Source organism: Labrus mixtus, chromosome 19, assembly GCF_963584025.1.
Source record: "Labrus mixtus chromosome 19, fLabMix1.1, whole genome shotgun sequence".
Lineage (NCBI taxonomy): Eukaryota > Metazoa > Chordata > Actinopteri > Labriformes > Labridae > Labrus > Labrus mixtus.
Window position 1 is genome coordinate 23,213,397 of NC_083630.1, and position 27,369 is coordinate 23,240,765.

A 27,369-nucleotide genomic window follows, 5' to 3' on the forward strand; every position below is an offset into this window, starting at 1 on the left:
GTTTTCCTCACATCGGCCTCGCTTCTTTAAACGTCTTTAAATGGTTTTTATTCAAAAAAACTGTCTCCGATCCAAACGATAAAGAAACAGTGGGTCAAAAGTAACTCGAGTTTCTTCCTGCGTTACTCGTCTCATTTTTTTGATTTGCCGGGAGTCGAGAAGGAGAAGCGGTGAACTGAGCGTCGTCTTCTTTTCTGTTTTTTAATCATAGCTTCAGTGTTCGGACTGCGCGTCTGACCAAACGAGCGCTTTGAGGCCGTCCCGTCCCCTCGCGCTCTGACGGCCGTGTTGGTCTTCATGTTCTGTTCACCGCGACTCTAAAACAAACGGACCAATAAAACACAACACACATGGTTACTATCAGATCCCCGTTATCATGTCGATCATGAACGTTGTTTGAAAATGAATGTAATAAAAACATGTTGGACCCCCCCCCCTCCCCCTCCCCCCCCCTCCCTTTGTTTAAAATAAAACTCTTTTACTAAATAAAATCCAAAGTGAGCGTCGTGGGTTTTTTTTTTTCAGTTTCAGGACTTTGTCGTGATCTGTTGCCATAGTAACAGAAGTGTTTTCACACGCAGTCTGTGACACAAACTAGTGAAAGCAGATTCAAACTCTTCAACAAATGTTTCCTTCCTCCAGTTTTTAGGAAATCTCTCTATTTTTTTTTTTTTTCCAAAGGCCCGTCCTCGTCTCGGTTTCTGTAGAAGAAGTTCTGTGGGTCAAAGCGTGCTGTAAACAACTCACCAGGAGTGAAATGTTTTTATTCTTCCCCTCGTCCTTTCACTCCTGAACCCACACTCTGCAGCTACATGGGGACAAAAAGAGGACAAGAACACTTGTTTTTCCTGAATTTCGTTAAGCGAACAAAAAAGGGAATCTTCTCAGAAAAGTCTTGCATCTCATTTTTTTTTTCTCTTTTCCAAGGGAGGTAACTCAAACACGGTGTGTGAAATGAGAGTTGCCTGGGTGTGACTTCTCCAGAAAGCATCCGCTCGCTATTGTCTGCCTAGTCAACTTCTGCAGGCCCCAGCGCCCTGACTTCCATACATGAGAGATCAAGGGTTACCAAGGTGCTTTTGTAGGAAGGAGGGCTCAATGTGAGCAGGGGACAAACCAGTCCACAAAATACTCATTTCCTTTGCATGTTAGGTGCCCTAGTGGGGCTTCACACGGGGGTCACTGACAGCCTCTGGGGGTAGATTCTTTCCCTCCTTTTCGTTGTTCTTAATGAAATCTGTTGCTCGCCTTTTCAGAGGCCTCCTGTGTACAGTACGAGGACTCGCTAATGTGCTGAGTTTGCCCAAAAAGAAAGTTTGTTCAGACTCTGTTTATCCGGCACCTCGTGTAGAAAAAGGTAAAAAGTAATTCTGTCCACCTCTCATTCTTAACCAAAAAGTTCAGTCACTGAGCCACGGCATTAACTTGTATTCTAACAAGATTAAAATATATTCGTCCTGGGGATTAGCATAGTTAGGTGTCCTTTTTTGCCTCTTTTTCCCCCCTCTGCACTGGTGCGGTGACAGTGGGTCTTTGATCTGTGTTGCGAGGCAAGAGTCCTGGCTTGGACCTAGCCATTCGAGTGCCAAGTGTGAAATTGGCCTGATGTCATCCCCATTCTTCACCTTTTTACATCTTTCACCACTTTAATTATGTTTCCTCCACAAAAGCCCGGGCACCTCTGAGCAGATTCCTCCTCTGGCCGGACGGAGGAAGCGTTTAGAAAACTGTGGGTAAATGACACAGTAGGGGAAAAGGGGGTTGGAGGAGGTGGTGGTGGGAGAGGTCATAGCGGGATGGGGGGCTCTTTTGTGTGAGGAGGTAAGACACTGATACTCTCCTGATGTATCCTCTGCTCACTTCCACTTTTGCTCAGCAGCACAGATTCTCCACTCCAGACTTTTTTATTCTGGATGTTTTTTTGCATCCACTTGAAGAAAGAAATGTGTCTGTTGTCTGACTGGATGACTTATAAATAATAAATTATTCTTTTTTTCACAGCAGAGAAACACTTTTCTGATCCACTTCTGCTCCCTTGACCTCCTGAAGCTCGACCTGGAGAGGACTAATACTTCTCCAATCATTTCTTTTTTTCTCGTTCCAGGAGAATGTGCCCATGCGTGTTCAACCCTCTCGCAGCTTTTTCGGCTATTGTTCATCATGCATTGGTGTCCCTAACTGAACTTCGGGGAGCTTTCTCCCTGCACTGTGAATATTTTGATGAAGGTTCCTATTGAAGGAGCAAAAAAAAAAAAAAAACAACAACGGGGGAATGTGTGCATGTGAGGAGGCAGGAGACCTGAATGAAGTGTGTGGAGAATAAAATAAAAAAAAACTATGATAGTAAAAAAAAAAAAATGTGTGCCGAGTGTGAGCGAGAGAGAGAGTAAGAGTTGGTGAGTGAGAAAGCTGTGTGTGGAGAATGGGTTAGTGAGGGGCGGGGGAGGGGAGGGGGGGGGGGGGACCAGCCACCTGCAGCCATGACAGGCTTTGACCTTCATTGCTCTCTCTCTCTCTCTAGTGTCCCCCCACCTTCGCCTCCTCCCTCCCCCTCTCTCTCCCCTTTCGACTCTCATTTCTGCCCTATGATAGAAGCCCAGGCTCCCTTTCAGAAGAAGGAAGACTGACCGTGGTTGGAGACAGAGCTGGGAGCAGCTCTATCCGCTCCGATGCTATACTCACTGTCCGTTAGACATGGCGTTTCAAAGACTAGCGGTGCAAGTATGGAAATGCAGATCAGGCATTGTTGAGGGAAACATGCCTGGGAATTGTTCAAGGCTTTCCCCTTGCATAATGTTTGGATGCTTTTCTGCAAAAAAAAAAAAAAAAAATGTTTTAATCTGCACACCCGTGAACGTGATCCTCCGTGAATGTCGATCCCAGAACGAGTGGGCGTCTGCGTGGAAAGTCTTGTCACGCTGTGCAGAATGATAATGTTTGTGATACGATTTGTGAATTTCCTGACATGTTTGAAAGCATCATTGTAAACATTTTTTTGGACGATTTGAGCACTTTGTGTTGTCCACAGATAAAAGTGACAGCGACGTGTTTTTGTGTATAATCTTCAAGGTTTTATTTACTCTTTTGCAGTTTTTCAGGAGGCAGTTAATTACACAATTAATACATGATACAAAGTATGTACATTTATACCAAAGAATACTTCCAACGTAAAATAAAAAATAGCATTGTATTCTACAACTCTGTGTTGTAATTTCATTTAAACATGTTCATATATAGATAGATATAGACGCTGATGAGTAGATTCAATATGTCGTACCAGCAGTTTTTCTCATAAAGGCATTCAACTTCTTGAATAGTCTGCATTTGAAGTAATACTGCTTCTCTGATTCGGCACAGTCACGTTTCAGGAACAAAAAGTTCACACCTGAACTTTAAGGCAAAGTGTGTTTCTGTTTGGTGGATTTTAATTCACACACACTTTTTGCAGATACACAACAAAAACACTTTGAAAAGGCAGAAAAAGTCCACAATTTGGTATATGGATACAGTCAGCGACAACTTGAACTCCATCATACTTTCCCCGTCGACAAAGACCAGAGTTTAGAAACACAGTTATTTTTTTCCACCCCCCCCCCCCCTTCCCTCCCCTCCCCACCCCCGAGTACAACAGATTGCAGCTTTCATGCAAAGGCCCCATAAACTATTTTTCATTCACAAGAAAAAAGAAAACCAAAGAAGTTATTGCAAGATAAACAAGCAGTGTAAACACCTCAGATATCTACTCTAAAGCAACACTGGTCATTGGATAGATTTTTTTTTCTCAATATAATCTATATAAATACACATATGAAGTCCTTTCAACAACGATAAGAGATGTCCAACATGTGGAGTACACTCACTGACTGGATTGTTCCTTTTGAATGATATATGGATATGTGATAAAAAACTGTATATAGAGAAAGATTTGACAGAAAAACATCCAATAAGCTGCGTTTAAAGACTCTACTCGGAATGCGTAAAAACGCGTGTCATCATTGTCTCTATGCTACAGAGTTTGTTTCTGTGACTTTTCAAGGCAGCGTCATAGCCTCCAATGCGTCCAGCTACAACGACATGATTCATATTGCTATTTTAAAAAAACGAGAATAGCTGCACTGATGCGTTATTGGCCAAACGAATGAAACACGCACATATTTGTTTTAAAGGCGATGAGACGAGCACACACACACACACACGCACACACAAGTAAGCAAAGCATCCCTTTTTAGTGACGTGACGTGTGTAATCAAATCCAAACCCCTCTCTCTCTCTCTCTCGGTCACTTATTATAAAGTGTTTGTGAATTTATTTGTGTTTTTAAAAAAGCGTATCAAAATCCAAAATTCTGCCCAAATGCGTCTGACTCCTCCTGGCAAAGTGTCCTCTCTCTTGTCCGTTTGTACACGGAACACAACAAAGGAAAGCAAAAACAAAAGCGTGGACATAAAACACTCGTGTTGGCATTTATTTAAATTCACAGTAGCCTTGGATGCAGCAGAAAAATATTCTTTGGACTTGAGTTTTGTTCGCCTCGCTGACAGGTGGAAGCGTCAGTTCGTTTGAATGCAAGTGCACGATGACAATCATGGTTTAGCAGTATAGGCCTATATAAAAAACATGGAGGGGGGGTTAACATGTGAAGCTACCTCCTGGAGAGGGGAGGGGGGGGGGGGTGACAAACAATGAAAACATACCTTTATACAACATCTTTTATAGACGTGATATTGCAGAAATATCTCTCTTATTTTTTTTAAAAGAATTTAATGCTGGTATACTCTACACACACTGGCCCTTTATTCGATGAAATTATTGCATTGTAGGCTTCACGAAAACCTCCCGTAGAACGAAACATCGCTATAATATTCCTATAGGAGCCTATAGAGAGCTGTGGTGCCTTTAAATGTCCCTGTAGGGTCTCTGTACCATGTGTGTCTTGTTATGGGCCCTTGGTGAATCTTAAGTGATAGTCATAGAATTTCTGGATATTTCTATCTGCTGTGGTGTCGTTAAATACTCCTGTATGGTGTGATATCTCTGTATAATCTATCATAGGATGACTATAGGTCTCTTTTCGTCGTGGAGGCTGCTCTGTGACTTCTCTGGAAATCAATCGCTGTCTGATTTTTCGTCCTTCGACGACACGGTGGCGTGATTGTACAGTCCCTGTGCCATCAGGTGCAAGGCCAGGTTGTTCTTCGCGCCGGTGGCCTTCTTGATTTTGGCTCTCTTGTTCTGGAACCAGATCTTGATCTGGGACTCGTTCAGGCCCAGCTCCTGCGCCAGGTTCTGCCGCCTCTGCTCGGTCAGGTAGCGGTTCGTCTGAAACTCCGTCTTTAGTCTCTGCAGCTGCTCTGCTGTGAAGGCCGTCCGTGGTCGCTTGTCCTCTTTGCTGGTCGTTTTCTTCTTTGGTTTGCGAGATCTTGGCCCTGTAGTGGGGAGGGAGGGGGGTGTGGGGGGTGGAGGGGGGTCACAGTCACATAGAGATTGGTAAATATGAATCCGAAAACGATTTTACAGGCAACATTTGCTTTAGTAGAGCTTTCTATGAATCAGACAAATCACGAATAATGAGTTTGTCTCATTAAAAACACATCACGTACAGCTACTCTACTATATTGTAGACTACTAAAGTTCACTTTTCCTCTAAAATAGCTGCTTCAAATCTGCTTTGGAAGGAAAACTCAGAGCATATTTAATTACCAAAAAATCGATGTAAACAATATTTTAAACCAATGTCATTAGGAGCTGATAAAAAACCCTCCAGAAGAAGTTTAATTCTTGAAGCATTTTTGTCTCATTTGTTACAAAAAAAGCAAAATGTTGACACGTCCACTGAAAAAAAAAAACAACACACACCCAAGAAGAAGCAGAAAGCTCCCCTCCCTCCCTGTTTCTATCCCTCTTCCTCACTTACACACATGCGTATACGTGCGCACTCACACAAACGCAATAATATGGAATTTTGAACCAATAGGACAAGAGTAGAAAAGTTGGTGAGTAAGTGTGTTGCTGGTTAAAAAACACAGGGCTCATTTCAGTGCTGTTACATCTTTTGTGGGTCACTTGAAAAAAAAATGAAAAAAAACCTCCTCAATGGAGCAAAACGTGAGCCGAATGTGAGCAGCACACATTAGATCCACATTAATTTTCCATCTGGATGGAGGCCTGTTTTAGGGGAGCTTTTGGACAAGCGCGCCTCCAAACAGAGAGGAAACACATTCATTAAAGGACACATCAGTGCAGGCCTGAGTCTCTCCATACTGATGAATCAGCGTGTGTACATCAAAACTGTGCAGCTACAACTCGTAGTAGTCTCCTACGCCACTCCATAGCGCGTTACATAATGCATGAGAACAAGTTGTACTCCACTTTTCGATGGATACTATAAGTTAAACACAACACATGTCCGTCTCCCCTGCATGCTGAGAAGTTAAAGCATCTGTTTTCTTCAAAATAAAACTTAACTCAGCGACATATGGGGTGAGCTGTGCAGGGCGAGCCTCCATTGCTCTAACATGCATTTTTAATCCACCCCAAACAGAAAACAGCCACGACACCAAAACTGAATTATTTTTCAAAGCTACACGTGATGCAGGAGACGAAAAAAACCCTGTCAGCGCGCATGTTTAGTTAATATAAGAGCCCAATATTATCATATGTAGCCTACAAATAAACCCCGAGGTAAATCCAAAGTTCCCTCATTGGAAGGGAATATTTTTGTACAGAATAATCACGTGCGTAAAAAGCTTTTTAAATATGTTGGTCTATGTTTTTTCGAGCAGATTAAGTTTAATTATTTAGAAAAGTGTGGATGTTTTATTCTTGAAATTATATTTTTTCTTTCTCACAAACGAAAAAAATACTACTCTCACCGGAAAGCCCATTTATTTTATTTTATTTTATTTTTAGCCTTCATATTTTTCTACATTAAGCATGTTGTGTGTGTAGTTTGTCATGGGATCTGTGTTTTGTGCACAATCGCTTATTTCTTTTTTTAAAAATCAGACTGCTTAAATATTTAGTAAATCTTCAATTTTCGCTGCACAGTTACGATTCGCTTCACTCAGCTCGGGAGAAGTCGGTCAAGGCATCCGGGGTCAGTGTTACGGGGTATTTCAGGTTACCGAGAATAACGAATAGAGTAAAAAAAACAAAAAAAAACGCATGCACCAACCTGAAGAAGGCCTGTCCGAGTATCGGGTGCAGTAGACCCAGGCCGGCCACAGCATTGGCTTGGACTGGGCCGGGTTTGAGCTGGCTTGGGAACTGTCTGAGTCTGAGCTTAGGCACTGGTCTCCGTTCTCCCCGTGGGGTTTCAGAGGCTCCTCGGCGGCTATAGCCGGTTTCTTGGTCCCGGTGACCGTGTGCGGAGTAGAGGTTCCCTCCGCCGGCACCGTGCTCCCCACCGGCTCGGTCTGAGGGGCGGCGGGACTGTTGTGGCTCTCCCGACGCGACGCCAGGCTACTCTCTTCGCGGTTTGCGCCCCCATCCTTTTTCCGCCCGAAATCCGGCCGAAGGATGTTGTCGATGAAGAAATTGGTGACCCGGTGAGGGATCTGCGGGTTCCCCGGCGCCTGCAACAGGGGTAGGATGGCTCTGTTGGATTCATCCGCCGACTCCTGCCGCTCCACCACGTCTCTGTTGCCGTGATCATTTTCTTCCATACTGATTCCGCTTTACTCTCTTTAACCCCTTTATCGCTCTCTCTGCTGCAATAAAAAAAAATGCAAAGAACTTCTGGGGGGAAATGAAAAAAAAAAAACTGCACGCGTAAAAATAAATAAAAAAATTAACTCAAATTCTAACGAGTGCCCTGGACACCATGCAAAGCCTTGCGATAGTGTCCTCTGAGAAAAGCATACTTTTTCACATGTACTCCCTCACTCTCGGGTTACAGCTGCTATCGTAGAGGGATAACATGTGCCATTTGTGCACCATCCACTCTCTAGTTAGCCGGTTCGAGTGCGCTCAGCAGTGCCTATGCCTAAACTAAACTAAGGGTAAATAAAGAGGCTCCTAAACTGATGCTCTAATACTCTCACTCTGGAGTTTTGTTCTTATTTTCAATACGAGCCCCCCGAGTGACGTTTTCCCACCGTCCTCCCAGACACGTGCCTTTGACCAATGGGAGGGCAGAAACTAGGCCATGTGATGCAGACTCCAGAGCAGTCCACAAACGCCCATCCTCGCTTTAGTAAAGGGAAAGAGTCCCGAACTGACGAAGAAGAAACCTCATTTAAATCCGGTGTGAGCGCTCAGATACTCCCAGATAATTCATGTGTGTTTAAGATGTGTGCAGCTTTACATTTATAGAGTTTTAGTTTGCAAAAAAAACCAACAACAACACGACGCGCAACAAAATGTGTGTTCAGTGAAACAAAGGCAGGTTGAAGCTTGTCAAAGTGGGCTGTGGGGACCCCCGGGGTTCCTGCTTTGCAAGACAGGGAGGGACTCCCATAAAATAAGGAGTAGTACATGTTTACTATGTCGTAATGCAAATGTACCCATCTTGGATGTGCAGAAGTCTCACTCTGACATGTAAAGACAAACACTTTCATGCAATCTAAATTAAAACTATAAAAATAAAACAGCTCGTATGAAGACAAACAAACCTTCTCAAAGTAAAAACGGCCTCATGCATTTCTGGATCTTTGAGGTCAACATGTTTGAAATCATGTGTGGAAAAAAACCCATGATGAACAATTGTAAATATCTATCACACAAACTATCAGAATGAGGCTGGATGCTATTTTGAACACCTGTTAGGAGAATTAAAGGAACAAAAAGTCAGTTTGTCCTGGCCAAGGTTACACGCAGAGAAACACACCTGCTGCGTGGATCTGTGCTCACATTTGCAAAAACAAGATTTTGCAGACGCATTTTTTCCTTGAAATATGAATTGAAGCAGATTGTTTTCTTTTATTTAACCTGGCACAGCAGCTCGCCCTCGGTTTGTATCATGGATTTTTAGCAGCACTCTGTTTCTGCATGAATTGACAAGTCGCTCATAATTTATAACAAAATGCATAAAAAAACTAAAAAATGTGAGTATCTAAGATGCTCCTGTCTGGGATCAGCGAGCAAAAATGTGCATCAAGTATGTTTCCTTATATTCTCCTGCTCGCCTGCCGTGACGCTGCGCTCGGCCAAGAAGTGGGTCCATATCCCTTTAAAAGAAATCAGTGATGCAAACAAACTGTTTTGTGCACGGTGCTCAGGGTACCGAGTCGCGCCAAAGACAAAACTTTGAGTAACTTTGCTGACCAGCGTGAAGTTTGTGTCTCTTGCTCCCAGGACTCCACCAGAGCTGCAGGGACGGATCAGTCGCTGCTCCGCCTGCGTGCTGCTTCAAGCGGGGCTGTGCGTAAAGAAGAGGGGGCACCCAAGGAGGACCAGAGGAGATGCAGGACTGAGACACTGAGTGAGGAGATCTGAACAATCCAGTCAGAAAGTCACTTTGCTTCTTTTTTTTTGTTTATTACTATAACATGCATTGTTAGCTCTTTAGGTGTTTTTTTTAGGAAGGATTGGAGTTCATCCACATTTCTAAAAAATGATCACATGAGGCTACTTTGTTGTTTAATGTCATTGTTTGGAACCAGAGGCTCATTTTCTGATATGACACGGGCAGATAATTCAGGTTCATTTCAGATAAACTGAATTTTAGCAGATAAAAGTTTTTATTTTAATTTTAGGACAGTAACCTGCTGCTCAATCTGTTGTACTAATTTGAATTTTTGGCACAAAAAATTGTGCAATTTAAGCACGAGATTCTGTTAGGTATTGTCTACATTATCTTTTACTTTTTTTTCTTAAATAGCCTTCAGACTTTGTGCATAATAATAACATAAAAGTGCAGTCTAATTAGTTAAAATGTGTTTGTGTTGCGTTTGGATTCTGCCTCCAAACGCGAGCTGACACAGTGACAGCTCAAATGCACACAGGATTAAAAAAAGAAGAAAAAACGCCACATCATAGACCCTTCAGGCTGATCTCTGAGCACTATTTTAAATTAAAACTGATTCCGTAGCCTCCTGTCCTGATGTTGCTGCTTTTTGCAAAAAAGCCTCGTGTCCTAAAAGTCTACCTGAGCAGCAGCCTCCTATCTGCTCCGAAATCTCTCTCAATGTCCACCTCACAAAAGAACCCATCCGAGCTCTCCCGTCGGCTGCTGCACTGAAAAGTTAGGAGTGAAAGATGTAATTAGACAGGCCACTCTCATGCTGCGATTGTTTCTCACTTGTGAGGGGAAGCGCAGATTAATGTTGAGCGCTAAATAAGCAGCAGACAATGGAGGCACAGACAGGCCGCTACCGCCTGGGCTTGGCCTCTAACCTCCCAGCAAAACAGGGGCTGTCTGGAGGAAATGACACCATCTCAGCCTCTGAATTATAATCAGGGCCTGGGTGCAACATTTGCACACGCATAGTCGTCTGTGTTAGAATCCCTGGGATCACATTGTCTATGAAAAGTGAAAAAATCTGACATTAGCTTCTCTGTAATAAAACAATAAAATAGATTGTGACTGAGCGAGCAGGGCGGTTTTTACGCGCAGAGTTTACCTTTACAGGATCATCTGCACATGTTGAACCACAGGCTGAGACATGCTCTCACTGTGCAGTTTAAAAAAAAAAAATACTCTTAAATACATGACTTCTATGTGTTGATGTGTATATTCTGCAGTGCACAGGCCTCCTTTAGAGACAACAATCCAGATATCGAGGCGTTATAAATGTCTCTCCTCGTTGTGTTTGGCTTTTATTTGTCTGGTGGAATAAAAAAAAAAAGGACAAAACGCGTCCTGTGCCAGTGAGGAAATCCTCCTCATATTGTTCCTGATTTTTGTAGATTGACCCTAAAAGTCACTTTTCCTTCATGGAGATAAAAAAGACATTCTAGGACAGTCTGCTCTGGTTAGCTAAGGGTTAAATGATGCTGTGTAGATCTGGTTTGATTTGCATAATGCGATATTGTTTTTTTTTTTAAAAAAGAGAGAAAGAAAGTGTTTAAAATGAAGTTATTCTCGGTTTTAATGACCTTATTCTAATGTCTGTGCTTTTCTTTACCGGCCATGTGGTGAAGACTCGTATTCATATTTATGTTTTAATGTTTCATTTGTGAGATATTACAAAGAAAACTAACAGTTTTTAAAGGTGCATTTTGCTGAAATGTGGATTGGGTTTGAAATATGAAACAGAAATATGTAAATCTTCTTCTCCTTCTTTGTAAACAATCAACACAAAAGCAGTGGCTTCATAAATTGCTTGTACGTGCTCATGAAGCAGACAGAAGTGGCCTTTTAAAAAAAAAGACATGTGGCTGTTATTCAAAGTGTAGAAACTGAGAGTTCACATGTTGCAGCTGGAGGTGAAGGACACATTTCTGATAGCCTGCTCTGCCCGCCTTACATTCAACACGTTCAACATAAACACTGTTTTTTTTTTGTTTTTTTTAAATATTGAACCTGATCAGAAATGTTTTTTTTTGTTCTAATTTGTTCCCCAGCAGCTCGTCACGTTATCCCCCAAACATCCAGCAGCATGCAGGTCTCCACCTCAATCGATGAGAGGACTTTTTCTACAAATGCTGCTTTAATTATTTCATATCACACACACATACACACACACACACACACACACACACACACACACACACACACTGCATCTTTAAACACGCTTGTTATATTTACTATTATTATAAAAGTTTAAAATGGAGAGTGCAGCTTCATGTTGAGGAGGGGGAGATGATGCAATAATTAGGCCTATTTGCCATTTTTATTATCTACTCTTGTTCAAGGAAAAAGGAGAAACATTGATTATCTGACAGCTTTGACTAACTGAGTGAATCTTTTTCCTCCTCGTTCTCCTTCTAGTTTGTTAATTTAAAAAAAAAAACAATGCATGATCTCTTTTTCCCTCCATTAAAGGGTTAAAACTCGGGTTTGACGCACACTTTGCGCGTCTGATTCGGTTTCTATGCAGCCTATAAATCTGCACAGATTCTATTTCATATTCACTTATAGCTCTGTGCCTCCTCCTCCTCCTCCTCCTCACACACATACACATTATACACACCCCCCTCCTACTACTACGATAGATCGTACGCATTGTGCGCATGTGCCCTGTCCTTGAGTTCCTATAACCTATTTTCTTGCTCTGTATTTTCCTTGGTAGAATTGTCTTACACGTCACCAGCGCTCGGTACTATGGAGTACTACAAAAGGTGACGCGCAGAAGAAGGAGGATTTGTGAATGGACGCCGTGATGTGTGCCAGCTCACAGATCAGAGGGCGGTGGGACCTCTGCAGATGCACCCTGAGAGCCCCCCTCCTCTCCGCTCCTCCTCTACCCCACCCATAGCCCAGAACCCCCCCCCCCTCCTCCTCCTCCTCCTCCTCCTCCTCAACAACTCATCTCTCCCCCCCCCCCCCCCTCCCTCCCCGGTCACCATCCCCTCCCTCCCGATGAATGGGGGTCTCTAAGATATCAGCCCTGTCACCATGCAGGGGTCGCCACCAAATCCTCGCGCTTCCTGTGCCTTTCAAAACCTGAAAGCACGTCCCTGCTATTTGAGGATCCTGTATGATTTTTTTTTGTGTTGCGCTTTTGTGGGCCTGGAAGCTCGACTGCCCCCTGTTTTTCTTTTCTTTCTTTTTTTTTTTTTTTTTTCAGATCCCGGGTCAGCCAACAGCACGGCAGCCACACTGGCAAAGATTAGACTCGAGCCTAATTGCGTGGAGTCTACACTGCATGCAAAAAAAAGTCCAAATATTTCAGAGCTAAACTTAATTTATGAAGAATTTTAGGATTTTATTTAGGACCCTGACTTTTATAAGTAGGCTACGTAATTGTTTTCCCAAACATGTGGCGTGTTGATCCCGGATTCATTTCCCATTTATTGTAAATTACATGAGATAAATAGACTTTAATGTGAAACTAATACACTCCTTTGATTGCATTATTACATTTTCCTGTTTTTTTTTGCATTAAATTGCAATATGAGAAACACACCATAGCTTCATTACGATGTTGAAATCTTGCTGAAATAGTGTCATTAATGCGTAAATATGCTCTGAGTTGATCCCCAACCTTCTTTAAAATCTTCTAAAAGTACAAAAACGATACGAAACTAAAATGATGCTTTTATTTTTTAGAGTTAAAAACGTCGTCACATTTTGTTTTAAAGGTCATTTTCCTCATTTCTCGGTAAATCCAGATTCTCTCTGTGTTCATCTGGCATCACTGTATGTAGATGATGTCTATATAAATGTTGCTTGTTGTGAATGTTTTTGTTTTTTCTGCAGAGAAGTCCTCCGGGTCGCTGCACAGCGGACTTTACAGGCCTTTGGAATCTTCCTCTGGTCTGAGCCCTTTATAGGTTTTAATAACTCTTAATCCTCCTGATCGCTGTGGCGTAGATAAGTCTCATTTGAATTGGGATTGTTCTTTCTTCGTCTTCTTCAAACAGAGCTGAGCACAAACAACTGCACCACCCTGAGCGCAATTAAGGCTTCAGCTAAATGAGATGATGCTAATTGAAAGCAGCTGAGACCCCATCAGCAGACTCTGCAATGCTGCTCCGAGAAAAAGAAAAGAACCAGGGAGGGGTTTTTATTTTACTTTAAATTTTAACGTTTTTTTTTTTTAGAGAAAAAATGTGTCTTAAAAAATGTCAAAATGTTGTTTTCCCTTCAAGAGAAAGTTCATTTAAATTCTATATTTTTTTAAAATTAAAAACTAAACTAAATGTGAGTTCAACTATAAAACTCACAGATTTATTTTTAGTAGTAGTTAAAGCCAATATTTGCATTTTATTAATTATTATTATCATATGTCTGCCTCCCTTATAGAGTGTAAAATAATTTTACCAAAATAAAACTAAACAGAACCAGTTTGTTTACGTTTTCAGAATAGTTTTTGTCCAATCAACGAGCTGGATTTAAGAGAGACCGAATAGGCATATATCAAAATAAAAAATGATAAGACTAAATACACGTGGAGGTTATTCTAAAAACTAAACCACAAAGGGATAAGAATGAAACTAAAACGGAAGCTCCCTCCTTTCATAATAATCCAGTTATTACGCATTTAAAAAAAAGTGCTTAAGTGAACCACCCCATGTTTAAAATAACACAATCTTAATCTTACTACCTTTTTTTTAAGGGTTGGGTAGAAAGTAGATTTAAATTTAAATTTAAAGAGTTACTGTACGAGCCAATGGCAAAGGGTTAAAAAAACCATTTAGGAAACAGACGCTCTAATGTGTGGATCCTTAAATCACATTTATCCCTAAAGTTTGCTCTCAGTGACGTCACTGAGTGTAAAACTGGTTGTCTGTTGTAAATGAAAGAGTCAGGGTCCTCATTGAGTTTATTTTTCTGAGTAATCAGCTCGCTCAGAGTCGATGACTCAGGAAGGAGTCGTTTTGGTGCTCAACTGGTGTCAGGCCCTCTGCCGAGCTAACTGCAGTTCTCCAGCTGCTCGGTGGACTTTTGTCTTCACGTCTTACTTGTGACAGCAAAGAATAAAAGTGCACGTGGTGGCTATTTCCGTCAGGTTAATGGGTTTACATTCTCAGGCATATACTCTGTAAGTCTGGGCTGTGAGAGGAGATCCAGGGGGGGTATATGTTATATCTGAAAGAGAAAAGCCACGCACTCTAATGTGAAACACCTGATGTGCACTCCGCTTAAAGCCTCTCAACTTTGTGCTCCTCCTGTGCACCCAGGATGCTTCACGGGGTTTGCATGGTCCACATGCCCCCGTGCTGTGCACCTGTCTCCAGCTCCTCCTGGGTTGCGTTTATGAGAAGGCACGAACAAGTGGGGGGAGAGAGAGACAGGTGGAAAGCACTTGCTGCAGAGCAAACTTTGAGAGCAGGTTGCTGGCAGTGCAGGAGACATTTCTGGAAGTTTTGAATCACCAGACGAACAATCTGGATGCCAAGTTGTCAAAAAGAACGCTGCATGCTTTTCTTTCATTTCTTTCGATGCACATCCTGCAAATCAGAGATGGTAGAAAACAACGTGTGCAGCCTTTAAATTAGTGTTAAAATGGACAAGTTATTGCTCGATATTCTTTCAAATCAACAAGCTCGACAAGTGACCCTGCAGCTTGTGAAATATGTCCTTTGACTTTTGCACATAAACTCCAACGAGGCAGAGTTTTAAAAGTTAAAATTTAATGAAATAGTCGCTGCAATGATTTTTTTTCTCCCCTGCGTGTATTTCCATTTCCTTCTAAATGGGACAAACAATTCATGTTATGTATCCGGGTCCAGCTTGCAGCTTTAATTATAGTGGTCGGAGGTCACTCATAAGCAGTTATCCGAGCCCCTCTCCCTGTGTGGCATCGCGCCCTGCCCCGTTTAAAACTCGCCAAAATAGTGCTGGACTCCCCTGAACGCTGCCATGTGCACTGGACTCCCTTTCACCCCTCTGGAGCACCTGAGTTGTTTTTACCCCCCAGCCCGTAGGTATGTTGTGAATTTGTCACTTATCAGGGGGGTGGGGCGGGCAGTCAAAGGCCATTTTAAGGCGCAATAACTTTCCCAGATGGCTTCAGCCTGCCAACTTTGTGCATCTCTCAGCAGCGAGGTGAACAAAAAAAAAAGGCATCTTAACGCCTCCTAATGCAGACTAATTAAAACATGGCAAACATCGACCTTTGGTGCATCATAAACACGGCTCATGGCATGATTTGGATTATGCAAATGAAGCCTCCATGATGTGAAAGGATTCCTGTTGTGGTGACTCAGGACATGAAAATACCTTTTCACAGATCAGCTGCTTTGAATGTGGTTTCAGGTTTGTGAGACTCAACAACACAACACTATCTGGACTTGTTTTTTTTATTTGTAATATTGTCTACATTTAGTCTGAGTGGTTTTGTTCATATTGTACTTGGACAAACAGCTTTTTGTGCTCAGGATGATGATGTGTGGAAATGTTTACCTGCAGAGCTCAAACTGAAACTACAGATTTTAAAGAGCGCTCAGTCAAGGTGTCATCAATGAACCTGTTTATCTGCTTACTGTTTTCCTTCCTGCATACCTTATTTATATTTAAATCTTTTGTTTTAACGTCTCATTTCATCGCTCTCTCAGAACTCTTCCACATTTTGTTTCATCTCTGCATGTGCACACTTGTTTATTTTGATGCTTCTGTCTACATGTGCTTTCACATCTGATCATGCACACACGTCTAGTTTGTGTAAACATGTATGCATCCTGCAGAAATGTTTTTTTTCTTATTTGCACACACATGATATTATTTGATGATGAGATGTTTTTAGAGCCTGTGTGAAGCACTCTGGTGTCTAAAAGGTGCGTTATAAATAAATGTGTCTTACCTGTGCTTCCTGTTTCAGTGTTTTTTTTTTAGTGTGCATGAAGTTTGTGCTTTGTGTTGTTTTTCAGTTTTGTAGTCCAGATAGTTTTTTGTCTCTATGTTGAAGTGTTCGATGTGTTTTAAAGGCTCATTTCAACAATCCTGTAAGAACAGTTAAAAATGCTCCAGACGTCCTTTTATTAGTCAAAAACAGTAAATAACTAGATGAATATTTCAATAAGGACGCTTCACTGACACAGCTAACGCTCCATAAACCGAGCTAAGCTTCAAACCTGTGAGCAAATCTTCATATTTGATTATTTATAGGGATCTAAGTAATCATCCTGCGGTGTCGATTTCAGCCCTCTATCTGTTAGTTTTTCACATTTTGGTAGTCTTCCTCTCGGGACAGATCATGCAATGGAAAGGCTCACCTTGATTTATTCCATTACCTTCCTTATTATTATTATTATTATTATTATTGTTGTTATCATTACCCTGCTTGATTTCCAGACTCTGATCTGGGCCGTGAGATGCACAGGGTGCGTTTCATTTACACTGGGAAGGATTTGTTTGTGCATAATGTGCCGTCACCTCAGGTTCATGCTGTCATTGGTATTATTGTCCTGCTTGGAGGAAAGAGGAGGGTATATACAGGAAGGGCACACGAGGCTGAGCACGCTGACTGAACTGATAAATCCCTCTGACACGTTGTTTACACTCTTGTATTTGTATTCTGTTATTCCCCCTGCGTGTGTGTGGTTTTTTTAAGGTGGATTTTTTTGCTTTAATTCTTTTGTTTGTGCTCTGATTTCTCCTGAAGAGCTGCAGGACTTCTCTCAGATGCAAACACACAAAGAAAAAGGTGTGCTGGGTTCAACCCCAGACAGAATTTAGTGTGTGAGTGTGTGGAGCAGCCCGGGTCTGCCATTTGAATGGGATCTGAAAGGTAATTTGAGCTAAAATGGAGCCCACTTCACTCACTCAGCCCCCCCATGGCATCCTCGCTAATTCATTATTCCTGGCCCGGCTCTGGGAAGAGGCAATGAGAAGAGGGCAGAGAGGACAGGAGTGGACCCAGCTCTGGTGTAATGAAGACTCAGTAGACCTAAACGGCCCACACTCACACACACACACCCAAGTAATATCTTTCATTATATATCTCAGGGAGAGCGGGACATTAATGCCACTCAAGACCTTTTGGCAGAGAAATAAGGAGTGTGCAGTGATTTTTCTCCACACTCAAAATCCATTTCATTGACCTTTTCTATCATGCATGTGACTCTGCCTGCTCTCTGCAGTGTGAAATAAATATTCCAAGAATAATATTCAAGCTACTGTTTAATAAATTAACCTTTTTTTTTTTTTTAATCTGAATTTTAATGCTTTTCAGTGATTTAGCATTAAAAAAAGATGTAAATGTTCTCTAAAGTTGTCTCCGTCTTTGGTGTGTAACCTGCATGTGTATTAATGTATATCAAATCAATAAAGTGACTGTGTTTAGTCTGCAAGATGTGGATGTTTATGTTTAGTCTCCATGACATTAGATGATTTTTATGAGATATGCCCAGGCGGTGCAGTTCCCTGTCCCACCACTAGGGGTCCATAGATGTCATGGTGATAATGTCCAGACAAGCAGAGAAGGATAAATACTGTCATCTGGTGGTAACAAAAGCAATCACTGTTCAGAGGACTCATCTGTAATCTCATTTTTGGAACTTCCTGCTCTCTGTGACTCATTCAACGTTTACAACAAGGGGTTAAATCGAGGTGCAGGAAAGAGCAGGAGGAAGACTCTAAACAAACACTGCATGCTCAAGATGTGTGTGTAAATATTTTGTGTGTTACAGGCATGAGGAGAGAGATGACAGCCGAGAGGTTCAGAGGATCGTAATGGGGATCTGGATCCATTGAAGTCTGAGTCTTGGACGGCAGAATGACCCCCCGGAGGTGAGAAGAAATGTCTCCTTGCTCATATGACGATCTGTTCGCTAAGATTGAATTTGTTTGAGATCTGCTTCTGTTTTATTTTACATCAAACATTCAATGATTTTAATTACCCAGATTATTAAATAACGACTTCCCCTTGTGGATCTTTATTCTTTACTTTCTCAATCTGTGAGCGAAGAAATAAACACACATTATTTATTTATTTAGCTTTACCCCTAATCATGTTTTCATCTGGGATGTGCAGGATCATATGTGATGTGGTGGAGGTGGGGGGGTGAGGAGGGGGCTCCACAACCTGGCTCCCCCCGCCCCCCCCCCCCCCCCCCCCCCCCTCACCTGTTTGAGCTTCTCGACCTGCATGTTAATGTCTGATGATGCAAACTTCCTGTCCCCCCTGCAGGACTAACCACTGGTCCTAACATGGCCTTCTACATTGCCGCCACCGCCCTCTGGAACCATCAGAGACCCCCCACCCCCCCACCCCTCACTCTCCACCTTCAAGTAATCCATAAAATCTCACCTAAAACCTCTAAATAACTCTATCCTCATCTCTCCTTCTCTGACATTATCTCTTCTTTCTTTTCTTTTGTTTTGGTTCTTTGTGAAGCGTCTCTGAGTATTCAGAAAAACGCTCCATCAGTCTAATCTATAATTATTAATATTTTTTATAATATGTTTAATTCCTTTCTCAAACAAGTCAGATTCTACTTGAAACTTTAAAAGCATCTTAAGAAGTTGAATTTGACAGACGGTCCCCTGAGATGTAGCTCCTCCTTATTAAGGCCGTTCTATAGAAGCAAGAGGTTCAGGGGGCTTTATCTGAACCTGAAGTTCCAGGACCAGAGCAGACCAAAGTGTGGAAGTCAGGTCACTTTCTGAGTACTGACGATGTGACCTGGAGCAAGGCAGCAAACCCCCAACAGCTCTGGTGTAGCCCCCCCAGTCTGACATCTCTCCACTAATGCATGTCCACAGGTTCTGTTTGTGCATGTGTGTGTCTCGGGCCTATTTGTAAAAAAAAGTGTAAAACCAGAATGGTGTATAAAGTGTATAAACGCTGAAACACACAGGCTCAGTAAGCTGTGACACGCAACTCCACTAATGTTGAAAGCAGAAACAGATAAAGATTTCCTGAAGCAGCGGAGAGTAGATCCCTAAAAAATGAGAATTTTAGGCGTTTAAATGAGGCGTTTTTCATCCTGCAGGAACTTTTTCATAGTTCTAGGAACTGTTGGAACCCTCCCCGTTTTTTTATTGATTCCTCACCGCAGGAACTATGAAAAGTTCCTAGAACAACGTTTAGAGGAACCTTTTTAGCTCCTGCTTCAGAGTAGGTACTCTCCCTACTGTGCACGGTGATTAGTCGAACACAGGAGCCAACCGCCATTTTTAAACATCACTGTAAACGCCAGTTTTAACGGTAAATAACCGTCGGTAAAAACTCATTAAAAATGGAATGAAACCCGGACAAATGGAGCGACGACGAGGTCCAGGCTTATTGAGGGTTTAAGCAGGAAGTACAACGTGCTTCGACTGTCAATCCAGAAAATGAAAACCTTAGGAAGTATTTCCTGCTTTGCTTTTTTTATTTTCTAGCAGTAAATTAGGTGCATGAATTTAGAGGCTCGATATCATCAAATCTTAAGACGTAACCAAAACACAAAGGTGCTGCGTGGAGATGAAATTGGACCGCCTCACAGACAAACCTACAGACGGCTCAAATCAATAGCTCAGATTGGCCCGGGCCTGTCTGCCTGCTCGCCTTGATGGAAACGCATGTGGAGGAAGAGGAAGACACAGCGAGGGCAGAGAGAGAGAGAGAGAGAGGGGGGAGAGGAAGGGGAGGGGAGGGGAGGGGAGGGGAGGGGGGGTTCTTTTGGCAAAAGAAGGCGCTCTAATGGAGTCTTTCAGTTTGCCGTGGCTGGAAATGAAAGGAGGTTGAAGCCTGGCCAATTATTCGGCCGGAGAAGAGGAGGAGACGGAAAGAGGAAGGAGAGAGGAGACGTGGCGTGTGGCGCCTGATGGATGGATGGAGAGATAGATCGGTGGATGGATGGATGGATGGATGGATGGATGGATGGGTGGATGGATGGATAACATAAATAGATGTACAGAGCGCCTCTCCTAAATGAGGAGTTCATTCAGAATAGCCCTCAGATATTGGCCCCACTCCCAGAAATTTCCCCCAGTGCAAAAGGTTAACTGTCAGTCCCCCGCTAGGTATAAATAGAAGTCTGCCCTCCAGAAAGGCGTGTTCAGAGAGGGGGTAGACAGAGGAAGGGGATGAGGGGGGGGGGGGGGGGGCAGTTCCTCATGATCCCAGTGACATGAAGGGGGCGGGGGTTGGGGGGATAGTTTGAGGGGTGTTTTCGGGGGGGGGGAGATGCAGCCGAAGATGTTATAATGGTTCTGGAGACTGACAGAGACCAGGGGACAAAAGAGCGTCCTCGTCTATTCAACTCCAAGTCGACAGCAGACACAACAAACCCCACCGACGGCATCCCAGAAAGCACTGCTTCTGTGCCCGAGCCGCGGCTTCATCTGACACCCCAAACGTTTGACAAATCAGGGATGTTCTTCTACAGCAGCTGTTCAGACACGTAAGGGTAAAGTAATCAAAATCAAATCGGTTGTTACGGCTGAATTTTAAAAGGTTAAGTCGCTTGTTTTAGCGCAAAACAGAAAAGTCTGTTCCCAATGAGCAACTTTATTTGAAACAGGGCAACGTTTTAGAAAAGGAACCCTCAGAGGATCGCTGTGATAATCTCAAACTGGTACGGCGGACTAGATTACACAGTACGGGAATTTCCCCCCATTGAACGTAACTGTGAGTGATCTTGGGCTTGGAATAGCCATGCCTGGACCTGCTCAAGAGTCAGGAAGCCAGACACAAGGGAAGCATTTGACCCCAACAACTTGTAAGCAAACTTTTTTTTCAGTAAGCTCCAACAGCTGATCAGAGCCAGGCAGAGGAGGCGAATGTTAGCCAGGAAGCTAGCTAGCACAGACACGTCCAACCAATCAATCATTATTATTATATATAGCGCCAATTCATAACAAGTGTTATCTCGAGATGCTTTACAGGAAGGATTTCTCCTTTGTATTCTTTGCGTTCTTGTGGTTCGGGTGGTAGTAGTGTCAGATCACCTCGCTGAAGGTTGGGGTGAGCTCTAACTAGCATAACTAGGAGCTGGTCCATACCTGTGTCAGCCCTAACTATAAGCTTTATCAAAAAGGAATGTTAAAGTCTTAAAGTCTTTATATGTGATTTTTCACACTTAAATGTAGAAATCAAGTATCTCCTCTGAAAATAACTACAATGGGTGTAACACCCGAGTCCCACTGTCTGTGATGTTTTCAGAGTTTTCAGAGTCCTATCTTCACTTTGTTTACATCGCCCGGACGGCTGGCTGACTCCTCCCCTCGTGTATAAAAGTTGTTTAATTGAGGGACTAGAGAAAAGAAGAATAACATACCGTACTCACTGCTTAACTGTGTTTCTAGATCACGCTCATTTCAGGTAAATTTACATGCAGTGTGAAGATACGAGCATAATAAAGATCGCTAGCATTAGCATGCTAACACAACAATGCAGCGCGAGTTGTTTTGGTTTCATGCTGGTGCTCAAGGGCGACATCTGCTGGATCAAAAAATCACATATAAAGACTTTAAAAGTACAGAGTGTGTCTGCCTCCAAAGGAGAGGGGCCTGATGACTGAAGGCTCTACCTCCCATAGTACATTTAGAGATTTATTTTTGGGCTTTTTGTGCCTTTAATGGAGAGATAGGAAAGTGGATAGAGTTGGAAATCAGGGAGGGAGAGTGGGGTATGACATGACGGAGCCACAGGTGGGATTTGAACCTGGGTTGCCCGCTTGGAGGACTATGGCCTCACTAACCTAACCACTGCGCCACCTGCGCCCCAAGGAGTGTAATGTTTCTGAAGGCTAATACAGCACTATAAGCTCTTTAAGATAAAGATGGTGCCTGACCATTAAGAGCGTTGTGACTACTGATCCAACACATTATTAAATTACATTTTGTGAGGGCCCACTCACTTGGCTTCTCGGGGCCCAGTGGGCAGGCCCCGTCGCTCAGACGTGTGCACACAAAGTCATTCACTCCTGTGAAAAAGACGTTTTAAAATCCCGTAATCCAGCAGCCGTGATGTGAGCAATGAATCGACACAAATAATCTTGTCAGGTGTTTTTTTTATTTTTTCACTTAAATCCATGGTAGCAAAAATGATACACAGCTGAAATATGAGACACAGAAAAAAAAAAAAAAAAGGTGCTTCATCACCTCAAATAAAAATAAAGCTTCCTCTTCAGATTCAAAAAGCATTTAGAAAAATAAATCACCTTTTCCTGTCATGATGCTACTAAATGAGATGTCTGGTCTTTTTTTATATATAAACACTTTGACACAGTTTATTTTTTTATGACGTCTCTCTGCTGAGAGCCGCCGTTGACTCTGAAGGCAATTAATCTCTTATTCACAGAAATCGAAGATGTTATTGCTTTTTTCTCTCTCGCGTATCCACACTGCACAAACTCACACAGACAGGCCATGTAGTTGTTTTAGCCTTTTTGTCAGAAATAATAAATAAAGAAGAAGAATCGGCTCGTGTATACTCTGATTGCACTTAATCCTCTAGACCCCCGAAACGCTAACATACTGTAAGTCTAGGATGGTAATAATAATAACACCTGTGTGATTACAAAGGCAAAGCATTATACATACAAGCAGTCATTTCACGATGTCCGTACAAACCATCCAACTCAACTGTTATAGTGACAAAAGCACTACATTCTAAAATACAAAGGCAATCACAGATTGCAAATCTTAATAATGTCCTCGTCCCCTCCTCTAAGCGTCACAAAGTAATGTCTGAAATGAGCGATGTGTACCTCACACAGTCAAACATTTGTCTTGATTGGAGAAACAAGACTTTAAAACAGCTGGTCACAAAGGGGGAAGAGTGTTTGAAGACGGTATTCTCCTCTTACAATCAGAAAAAACCATCCACTGCGGTGACGTCCGTCGGCCCTGACAGGAAAATAATACCAAGTATGCACACCGCTGGCACCCGGGCTAATGCTTTGAGGTGGTACGTCTCCCCTTTCCTGCTAAACAATACTCTCATCTGTCACTGTGAACCTTCCAGATCAGACCAAAACAATGTACCTACTGCACTAGTTCCTCAAAACAGAAAAGCTGTGAACACGACACCACTCACAGGTAAATACAACTCATTCTTATTCAGGAAAATAAACGGGAATATTACCGTAAAACTTCAAATAAAAGCTCATCTCAATTTAAAGGCCCCGCCCCTTTTAGCAGCCATGTGCAGCTGATTGTTGAAGACAACAAAAGGCAGCTCTTGATAAGACGCCTCTGTGCTGATTAAAAATAAGGAGAAAATTCAGAAAAACACAAAAACATCCGTCCAACAAAGACAGAATGACGCTGGTATCTGTACCCGGTAGCAGGTCGCTGTACCGTCTAAATTAATCAACATCAACTCAGAGATTTTTAACTGAATCTGTGCACAGGTTAATATTCTTTCCCATCTTTGCTGTGCACGAGTCGTGTTTAAAAATAACTAAAAGCCCGCATCGTATCGACGCCTGTCCCAAAGGAAGGCGGGCTCCTTTTCCTGGACTGAAGGCAATAAAAGCCGGAGCTGTTATTAGAAGTTTTACGGTAATCCAGTTCAACTTGGTTTGGCACTCTTGTACACATTTCCTGCAGATCTTCTTTACATTCCTCTGCAGCACCACTCATGTCTGTATGGTAAACATGCAGCCAGCACTAGTCGGGTTAGCATTTACAGTCTGAATTGAGCGATCAAGGTGCATGTTGAGTGAGCCGACTTCTTAGCATTTCTCGCTGTTATTAAAGCTAGCTGTCGCTCGCACATTTACGATACAGCTGTCAACGAAGGAGCACTTCAACGTAGCACTCAATACTGCTAGCCGCTAGCTCTCCTTCTCCAGTTTGAATCAAACAGACGCGCTGTAATGGATTAATTAGCCGCCGTTAAAGAGGCCAGCAGGTGGATTGTGATACCTTCCACACCCGTCTCCTGTTTCCAGCCTTTATGCTAAGCTAACCCGCTACATAATTACCATACAGAATCTTCTCCTCTCTCAGCCTAATCTCTACTTCTTCACCAAAAGGAAGCGTCATTCATCGTCCATCACGTGATACATTTGGTTTCGGGGGTTCGTATAAACGTTACTAAATAAATACTAAATTTGGTACGAAGAGGAACAAACATCTTCCCTGCGCTTCAGCGACGCAGCCGAGGCCACTGAATACATCTCTATGTGAAAAGCAAAGACAGTTTTGTGCATTATTATTTTCCCTTTTTATGATCACATTTGGGCAAAAACATGAAAGAAATTTAAAGCACCTTCCTCTCGTCGTTTCGACCATCGATCGGGGATACATTCACACTTCATCACGCTCGCAGCCTTCCCATCAAAGATGCAAACTTCCAGCATGAATCAAAACAGTTCACTTCAAAAGAAACCAAAGAAGGCAAGAACACTGTCCTCCAGTTTCTAGGGATGAAGGAAGCCTTAATGCTATTGGAGGAGAACAGGAGGTCGTTTGGCCACGAGGAGGTGCAGACGAGGACATGGCACGTTAGATGAGGGGGCTTCTTCAGAGCCGCACTTTCTCATGAGAACAAAGGATGAAGTCCAAACAATGAGTCTTTTTTTCTCCTGTCACTCTTCTCCTTCTTCACATAACTTGTCCTTTTTTTTTTTTACATGATCTGTCCTGATACATGTTCAGTCCATGTGAGGTTTCTCAACTCCGCCCTAGAAAATGAGAGAGAGAGAGAGAGAGAGAGAGAGAGAGAGAGAGAGAGAGAGAGAGAGAGAGAGAGAGAGAGAGAGAGAGAGAGAGAGAGAGAGAGAGAGAGTTAATAACATAAACAGAGATGATAAAGGTATCTTACTATCTGATCATTAAGGAAACATGTTGAAGTGCTGGCTTCTCTGACAACAATGCAGCAGTCAGTATGTCCTCCTTCTAACTTTAGATTCTGCTCCTGAATGCTCTGGATTTGTTTGGACCAGAGAAGGTAGGCGCTTTTAAGGCACCCCCACACGGCCATTTTGGACGCCCCTCGGTTTACCAGATATGAGAGCAGTTATCAGGTCAACAGGTGTTGCAGCGATGGAAGCGGGCAAGAGAAGTGGTTCAGATAGAAGTGATTGTACCCGACCTAAAAAGCCTCTGCATGTTTCTAATAAGCTCCACGAGCAGAAACGTGCTCAAACTAGGATCAATATTGGAGATGCTTTTGAAAAATGGAGAGAGGTTAGAACACAGAAAGGTTTACAGACCCATGCAGAGCTGGATAAACACTGAAGCTTCAGAGTCCACCACATGGTGACCTGTGTGAGCATGGACTCTAGAGGGGGGGGGGGGAGACAGCTCTCTACAATGTTTTGAATGTAGACTGCAGTACCCATTTTAACCACTAGGTGTCAGAGTTACATACCGCTCCTTTAATCTGTTTTATTCCGTAGCTTCACCTTTTCTCTCGTGACACTTCACATAAAGAGCACATCAGTCCTCTGCTCTCTGTGATAATATTTACAGAGACTCAACATCAGCGAGCGCTCGGCCACTGTGGCGAGGACAAACGTCCTTTTAAGGCAGAAACCTGGAACAGCAGCCGCCCTGACTGGTCAATCACCGCCTGCTGTGACCAGACAGACAGGTAGATGATCATTAACAGATTGAGTCCAGCTGCAGTCAGTGATTTATTGAGTTTTCAGGAAACTAAACTTCTGCTTCCACACGTTTTAACAAAAGGAACCTTTTTCTTTCAGTTCCCTGCTTTAAAATTTTTTTTTTTTATAAAGGTCACTGTACTGCTGCCTCAGCATGAAAACGCTGCACACTGCATTACTCATTAACTATTTCACATCACAGATTTAAAAAAAAAAAGAAGCTCTCAACAGTTTGTGGCGCTTCAACAGTTCACACATTGATTTTAAAAGGCTGTGACTTCAGACCATCTGACGGCAGTAGCTCAGTCTGTAAGGATTTGGGCTGGGAACCGGAGGTTCAAGTCCCGGCGTGGACCAAATCTCTCCATAAGTGCATGTCCATAGGATCCTGTTTGTGCATGTGTATATTTCAACCTAGGTTTGTGTTGCATGACTTACAAAGTATAAAAACAGAAATTTCAATAATGAAGTACAAGAAAGTAAATCTTAATCTCTTAAAATAAGACGCTCTTGGTGCTGGTGGCTCAGTGGTTAGTGCGCGCGCACGGAGGCTGTGGTCCTCCAGGCGGGTGGCCCAGGTTCAAATCTGACCCAGCTGCTCCTTTCCTGCATGTCATTCCCTTCTCTCTCTCTCTCTCCCTGATTTTATCCACTGTCCTATCTCTCAAATAAAGGCACAAAAAAATGCGCCCAAAATAAATTCAATAAATCAATTTTTATTTGTATAACGTCAACTCATAAGTGTTATCTCAAGACACTTTACAAGAAGCAGGTAAAAGACCTTACTTATTGTTATGTTACAAAGACCCGGCTTAATCCATCATGAGCACTTTAGCAAAGCAGCAAAAGTTACAGTGGTAAGAAATAAAAAAGGAGACGCTCTTCAGCTTTAAAACAGACCTAACAGGAAACAGGAGTTGTCTCTGGCATCATTGATTTATTTTATTCTGCGCGGTTACTGCTGCCAAACAGATTGTTTCACTGTAGCCGTCATTATGCAAACGAGAGAGAAAGCCACCAAACAAAAACAAGAGTCTCATGTTCTTCCAAATTCCTCTCATAAATGAGTCACTGGAGCGAGAGCGAGAAAAACAAGAGAACAAAAACCACGAGTGCAGACTTGTGCCAAACTTCCCTCGGGCCTCGTCACAAACAAAAAAACAACGAGGAGCAAATGACCCTCTGGTCAGCCGAGTCCTGACTGGCTCGGCGTCCTACGCCACGACTGTGAGAAACAACAGGCCTTAATCTGCTTTCACGCTCTCACTGAGTCAGACTGATACTCTACAGACAGAATGAGGTGAGGCTTCTGGGCACGCGCTTTAATGGAGACGT

The 27,369-nt window shown here is 42.7% G+C and overlaps 3 protein-coding genes across 3 annotated transcripts in view; all 3 read right to left on the minus strand.

The window, feature by feature from the left end:
• Nucleotides 1-4,449: 4,449 nt before the first annotated feature.
• en2a (engrailed homeobox 2a) lies at nt 4,450-8,052 on the minus strand. Its single transcript, XM_061064552.1, has 2 exons — nt 7,175-8,052; nt 4,450-5,426 (listed from the first exon to the last, which is right to left on the minus strand). Exons 1-2 carry the CDS (start codon nt 7,662-7,664, stop codon nt 5,107-5,109), a joined length of 810 nt encoding a protein of 269 aa, XP_060920535.1. The 5' UTR covers nt 7,665-8,052; the 3' UTR covers nt 4,450-5,106.
• Nucleotides 8,053-22,176: 14,124 nt separating this feature from the next.
• ackr4b (atypical chemokine receptor 4b) overlaps nt 22,177-27,369 on the minus strand; it is a 393,880-nt gene continuing 388,687 nt past the window's right edge. The window contains exon 3 of the mRNA XM_061065093.1: nt 22,177-22,192. The gene's annotated coding sequence lies outside the window, so the exon portion shown is untranslated. The remainder of the gene's footprint in view (nt 22,193-27,369) is intronic.
• Nucleotides 22,678-27,369, minus strand: part of insig1 (insulin induced gene 1) — an 11,063-nt gene continuing 6,371 nt past the window's right edge. Inside the window, exon 7 of the mRNA XM_061065100.1 lies at nt 22,678-25,110. Coding sequence (XP_060921083.1) covers nt 25,081-25,110 — 30 coding nt within the window. The 3' untranslated portion in view covers nt 22,678-25,080. The remainder of the gene's footprint in view (nt 25,111-27,369) is intronic.